Source organism: Cyprinus carpio, chromosome A1, assembly GCF_018340385.1.
Source record: "Cyprinus carpio isolate SPL01 chromosome A1, ASM1834038v1, whole genome shotgun sequence".
Taxonomy (NCBI): domain Eukaryota; kingdom Metazoa; phylum Chordata; class Actinopteri; order Cypriniformes; family Cyprinidae; genus Cyprinus; species Cyprinus carpio.
The window spans coordinates 28549397-28555914 of record NC_056572.1 but is presented as its reverse complement, the minus strand read 5'-3'; the positions used below and the strand labels follow the sequence as shown (position 1 = coordinate 28555914).

At 32.5% G+C, this 6518-nt stretch overlaps 1 protein-coding gene across 2 annotated transcripts; it reads left to right on the top strand.

Moving 5' to 3' along the window:
- The first annotated feature begins 798 nt into the window (after positions 1 to 798).
- On the top strand, positions 799 to 6128 carry LOC109045374 (uncharacterized protein YBL113C-like). 2 transcript variants are annotated; one of them, XM_042760518.1, is made up of 13 exons: positions 799 to 892; positions 1154 to 1214; positions 1542 to 1610; positions 1753 to 2360; positions 2633 to 2694; positions 2897 to 3057; positions 3372 to 3550; positions 3666 to 3727; positions 3955 to 4115; positions 4554 to 4717; positions 4833 to 4894; positions 5123 to 5283; positions 5480 to 6128. In XM_042760518.1, exons 2-13 carry the CDS (start codon positions 1175 to 1177, stop codon positions 5563 to 5565), a joined length of 1815 nt encoding a protein of 604 aa, XP_042616452.1. In that variant the 5' UTR covers positions 799 to 892; positions 1154 to 1174; the 3' UTR covers positions 5566 to 6128. The 2 variants fall into 2 exon arrangements, with proteins under 2 accessions (XP_042616452.1, XP_042616443.1); XM_042760509.1 differs by having other exon boundaries at positions 1750 to 2360.
- Positions 6129 to 6518: the final 390 nt, after the last annotated feature.

Here is a 6518-nt window from a genome sequence, read left to right as displayed (position 1 = left end):
CACCTTTCTTATCACACCTATTGTTTCTAAAGACACTTTAGACTGCTGTTATCCCAGCCTGGTATCAATGTATTTATTTATTATTATTTTATTTTTTAAAATATCTGTCAGTATACATATATGTATACATATACAAAATATCTATGTATTTGTTGCTTTAGAGGATGAGTAGTCCAAGAGGAACGTTTCAGGCATATCACTCTTCTCATCATGTACTTGAGTTTCACCCAGTGCTAACCCAATACCACACCTATAACCCTGAGAAAATCCCACATTTTAATTACTTTATCAAGGCAAAATAATTAGCCAATTTTTCCTTGATAGCTGGCTAATGTCACATCATTTAGTGGGTATTAGGTTGTATCTGTAAAGGTTCTCAGATTATCCAGGTCATATCAGAATGTCTATTTCAGTTATTGCAATGTCTAAAAGCAACAAGTACTATTGACTAGAATATATCTATCACTTGGCTATAAGCTTTTGTAAACACATTGGATATCAAATTTTATTTTGGGGGAAAAATGTTACATACACAAAATTAACTTTAGTCAAAATACATATTTCCACATGAATAATCTACAGTTTTACTAGTGATGGCACAAAGCGTTAAAAGGTGTAAAAATTTTGATTTTTCAGTTTGCCATAATTGGTTTAACTGTAATTGTGTACCGTCATGTACATACCAGGAAATAATGCTTTTTGCTGTTGTTGTTTTTCAAGTTTGTCAACAAACTTGCATCTCTTATCTCAACTCTCATTGGTTGGTTCTTCCAAAAAAAAAAACTGTCTCACTTTAAATATCAGCTCACCTGTCTGCTTGGCTTTTTAGAAGTGACAGGAACTTGCTATAAGGATTAACCTGGATTGTGTTTTGTGGTGTCATAATCAAACAGTAAGTAGAATTTTTTTTTTTTTCAGTTGTTCTGTATCCAATCAATAGTTAATAAAAATGAATCTAACATGGTAAAGATTATGTAATAAGCGTGTGCTTTTTTTGTAAATCATAATGCAAACTTTAAGGGGGTGTGTATAATATATTATCATGTTTTATTAAATCTGTAAATACTTGGGCAGTTTAACTGTTATATTAAGAAATGTGTTTTATTTTTTAACTTTGCTACATTATACATATATGCTTAATTTTCATTTTTAGGCTGCTAAAAAGGACATAGCAATGGAGTGGAGGATTATAGTACCTGTTCTGTGTCTGATTGGTAAGAACCAAGTAGTGATAGTTATTGTTCATCATTGCATTGAAATTAAAAAATTAATTTATAGTCAGAAACTATATGTTAAAAATAAAATCTTAATAACAACAGGAAAGGTTACTGAAAGTGACAAACATTCTAATCATACTTTTCCGAAAAGTGAATTTCACAACAATCCAGCTGTATAAAGAGTCTTTAGTCTACAGTGATAGCTGTACTATCATAATTACAAAACTAGCAGTTCAGTGTTAATGTCCAAAATATAGTAATAATAAAATTTTATTTTTTGTTTTGTTACCATGTCTCATTTTCCTAATTTTTTACTTTAAACAGGAATCCTACATGTGCCAGGAAATGCTGCTCAGAACGACAATGCCACCAGTGCCAACACCACTACTGCTGGTCAGTGTATTTACAGATTTATCTTAATGTAATAATATTTTACTTTTGTTAAATAAGGCCTCAAGGTTCATTATGCCACATTAATTATGACACACTCTTGTTGATCTGTGTCCCATTTTACTTTTTCCCAAAAAAACAGCAGGTGTAACTACAAATCAAACTGTAATTACAAATCAAGCTACAAATACTAGTCAAACTGCAGCTTCAAACCAAACTGCAACTACAAATCAAGCTACAAATACTAATCAAACTGCAGCTTCAAACCAAACTGCAACTACAAATCAAGCTACAAATACTAGTCAAACTGCAGCTTCAAACCAAACTGCAACTACAAATCAAGCTACAAATACTAATCAAACTGCAGCTTCAAACCAAACTGCAACTACAAATCAAGCTACAAATACTAATCAAACTGCAACTACAAACCAAACTGCAACTACAAATCAAACTACAAATACTAGTCAAACTACAACTACAAACCAAACTGCAACTACAAATCAAGCTACAAATACTAGTCAAACTGCAGCTACAAACCAAACTGCAACTACAAATCAAGCTACAAATACTAATCAAACTGCAACTACAAACCAAACTACGATTCCAGCTACAACAGTCTCTACACCAGTCACTACACCTGCTAAAACCACATCACTCAATTTAGTATTCAGTCTTACTCAAACCTTCAAGGAAGTGTACGCCAATCTGAGTGATCCTGAGACCAAACAGCTGGCAAATGATATCATCAACACGGTAATATTTTTCTCCAATGAGGCATCGTATTGATTGCAATAACACTAGATACTGGTGTTTCTGTGTATTGGCAATATTAAAAATAAATATAACTGGTTGTATATATTTTTAAATGCTGTATAATTTGCTAAATACTTACGTTTTAGTCTACCTGAACTAAATGTCTGTTTTAAAACTACATTTCTTGCAGCAAAATTTGATCTGAAAAATACAAATGAAAGTCCTGGATGTAAATAACATATGATTTATGTTTATTTATCTATCTTTTATAGTTTTCTCCAACTTACAAGAAAAAATTTAACAACTTCCTCAGCATGAAAATTCGAAAATTCAGGTAAAACAGTACATTTACTTACAGTAATTCACAAACACCCTGTTCAAAAATAGGTGGATACATGCATGATTTATTTTGATTAGCTGATTGCTTTCTCAGCTGATTGTTTGGTTAATCAGTTTGTTAATCAAGAGACCATTTCATTGTTCCATTTGGTCATTAGTTATGACTGACTGTGTTTCAATATGCTTGTTCCCCACAGTAAGGGCTCCGTTGTGACGGATTCTGTGCTTGAGTTTGACACCACAAACAACACTACTCCTAATATTACAGCAGTGAAAGACACCTTTACTGAAGCAATTAAAACTGGAAATTTAACAGTTGATAACACATCCATCAGTGTTATCGATATCACAGCCAATGGTCAGTGTATATTTAAAGATGCATTTTCCTATTATTTACTTGTCTGTTACAGTTTCAACCCTAAAGGAATGGTATAGGCATAAATATTCTTGTTTGATTGATCACACACACACACACACACACACACACACACACACACACACACACACACACACACACACACACACACACACACACACACACACACACAAACACTGTGAGATACAAAACATTTTCTCTTTGTTTTAGATACACATCAAAAACTATATATCTCTTTAGTATTATTAAACAACTTACCACCTTTTCTCTGCCCTGAAAATTAAAACATTTTACAGATTCAACTACGACACCAGTCTCTGTGACAACAGTCTCTACCACAGCAGTCTCTACGACAGCAGGCTTGAATCTTTCTGAGTATAATGTGACCTTTAAAATGAATGAAACCTTTAGCAATGATCTGTCAGATATCAACTCTTTTCAAGCCGTAGCTCTGGCAAAGAAGATCGCTGATCAGGTAATTATTTTTTCTTTTGATTAATGCTAATACTTCAGTTGGAAAACAATTTGAATGTTTGTCTGGTTCACCATCATAAAATTAAAATCTCTCCTGATTTATTCATTTATTATAGTTTGATGGAGTTTTCAAGAAACGTTTTTTCGGCTTTGTTCGCACGTTCATTTGGCGGTTCAGGTAAAGTCATTAAATTATTATCATAAAAAAAAAACCTAAACAATCAATGCTCTGTTTAAAGCTCTGTCTGTTTCATCATCACATATTTATTTTTCTATGTGTTTATTTATCAGATTATTGATAATTTGTTTGAGTGGTTTAATGGTTAGCTGCTTAGAAAGTCACCAGTCCAGTAATTGCATTACAGCTTTTCATTAATTCCCTATTTAAACATTATTTCCTCTCAGGAATGGCTCCATTATTGTAGATGCTCTATTGGGATTTAACAAAACTGCCAACAATCCTACAGCGGCAGAGGTGGTTAAAGTCATAGCTGACAGTGCTACAAATGGGTCATTCACATTCACAGTTGGTTCACTAGCTGTTGTAGACCCATCAGGAAACACTGGTCAGTATACATTTATATATATATATAAGTTTTCTTGTAATGATTTATAATTTTTTTTTTTTTAAGTTTGATGGGTTCTGCAGCTTTAATAATATTACATAATAAATAATGCATTGATAACATCCAAAAAGACATTATTTAATTTAAAGATGCATTTTCCTATTATTTACTTGTCTGTTACAATTTTAACCCTAAAGGAATGGTATAGGCATAAATATTCTTGTTTGATTGACCACACACACACACACACACACACACACACACACACACACACACACACACACACACACACACACACACACACACACACACACACAAATTGTGGGAGGTACAAAATGTTGTCTTTGTGGTTGAGATTCATTGCAAACTTAATATGGCTATTGAGTATTATTGAACTGTTTACCGTTTTTCTGCCCTGAAAATCAAAAACTTTTACAGATTCAACTACGACAACAGTCTCTGTGACAACAGTCTCTACCACAGCAGGCTTGAATCTTTCTGAGTATAATGTGACCTTTAAAATGAATGAAACCTTTAGCAATGATCTGTCAGATATCAACTCTTTTCAAGCCGTAGCTCTGGCAAAGAAGATCGCTGATCAGGTAATTATTTTTTCTTTTGATTAATGCTAATACTTCAGTTGGAAAACAATTTGAATGTTTGTCTGGTTCACCATCATAAAATTAAAATCTCTCCTGATTTATTCATTTATTATAGTTTGATGGAGTTTTCAAGAAACGTTTTTTGAGCTTTGTTCGCACGTTCATTTGGCGGTTCAGGTAAAGTCATAAAATTATTATCATAAAAAAAAAAAACTAAACAATCAATGCTCTTTTTAAAGCTCTGTCTGTTTCATCATCACATATTCATTTTTCTATGTGTTTATTTATCAGATGATTGATAATTTGTTTGAGTGGTTTAATGGTTAGTTGCTTAGAAAGTCACCAGTCCAGTAATTGCGTTATAGTTTTTCATTTATTCTCTATTTTAACATTATTTCCTCTCAGGAGTGGCTCCATTATTGTAGATGCTCTTTTGGGATTTAACAAAACTGCCGAAAATCCTACAGCGGCAGAGGTGGTTAAATTCATAGCTGACAGTGCAACAAATGGGTCATTCACATTCACAGTTGATTCACTAAGTGTTGTAGACCCATCAGGAAACACTGGTCAGTATACATTTATATATATATAAGTTTTCTTGTAATGATTTATAATTTTTTTTTTTAAGTTTGATGGGTTCTGCAGCTCTAATAATATTACATAATAAATAATGCATTGATAACATCCAAAAAGACATTATTTAATGGCCGTAATAGATTTGTCAATGATTAATGTACATTTCATTTCTTTTTATTACTACAGCTAACAGGTCTCCGGTCCTGGCTAGTATGCTGACGGCTTTGTGGATGACCCTAGCATCACTCGTGGTGTCAGCTGTGATGCACTAAACACACAAAAGGAAGGTGGCATCTCTGATATTTTCACATTCAGAATCAGCAAGTCATAAAGCAAAACAAGCCAAGTTATGATCTAGCTGTAACATTTACTAGTCTTTCTTGCCACATATAGAGCCATGGTGATACATATGGTATGGTATTTTGGTTTCTTTGGTTTACAAAAAACATGTTGTTTATGTGTACACTGAATGGAAGAAAGAATGAGGATTGGTTTACTGGAACCAAATCTGAAGATTTCTTTATGACACAGGAATGGTACAAGTGAAAGTTACCTATAGAGTTTATATGATGTAATTCAAAATTGAGATAGTTTTGCTCTTCTGAAAATGGATTGAACAATAAAATATTATTATATTTACCAATGTATTAATTCGATTCTGAAGATGTGAAATCTATGTATTTAATCTTTAAGTAAATGAAAAATGTTCTGATAAATGCTCTGTATTATGTTTTATGAAGTTCTTTTGTGTTTAATAAAATGAAGGTGGAATCCTGTTCGGTTTGTAAATTCAGTGCTGCAAAAACTTTACAAATAAAGACTGTATCTAGATTAATCCACTTTTTGACTTTTGACAACTTGAAAAACTGAGATTAAGCCTGTTTTCAAAAATTACTGTTAGAAAACATCAGATCACACAAAAATGCAGGGAGATGTGGGCAAGCTGTCAAGTTCAATATAATACAAAGCATGAATAATGTAGTGGATGGTTCAATCACTTTTTGACTATCCCAAACTTTAATATACTTGCATCATTTATCTGCTACAAATTGTTTTTAATCTCTAAACTGTGTAATGTTAAGTTCAAGGAGTTTGTGATATTTTTGGGTCCAGTAAAAGTAAATGAGAAAAGGAGTTGGGTTTTACAACGCACTCCATCTGCTCAGACAGGATATTTCTAGATTTGTCTATTAACTTTAATGTTTTGAGTAAAAGCTATATAAAT

Excerpts from the sequence above, each read along its gene's own strand:
- LOC109045374 (XM_042760509.1), top strand. The coding sequence starts at position 1,175 with ATGGAGTGGAGGATTATAGTACCTGTTCTGTGTCTGATTG. Across the intron at positions 1,215-1,541 it reads ACCTGTTCTGTGTCTGATTG|GAATCCTACATGTGCCAGGA; the intron begins GTAAGAACCAAG and ends TACTTTAAACAG. Across the intron at positions 3,058-3,371 it reads TATCGATATCACAGCCAATG|ATTCAACTACGACACCAGTC; the intron begins GTCAGTGTATAT and ends AACATTTTACAG.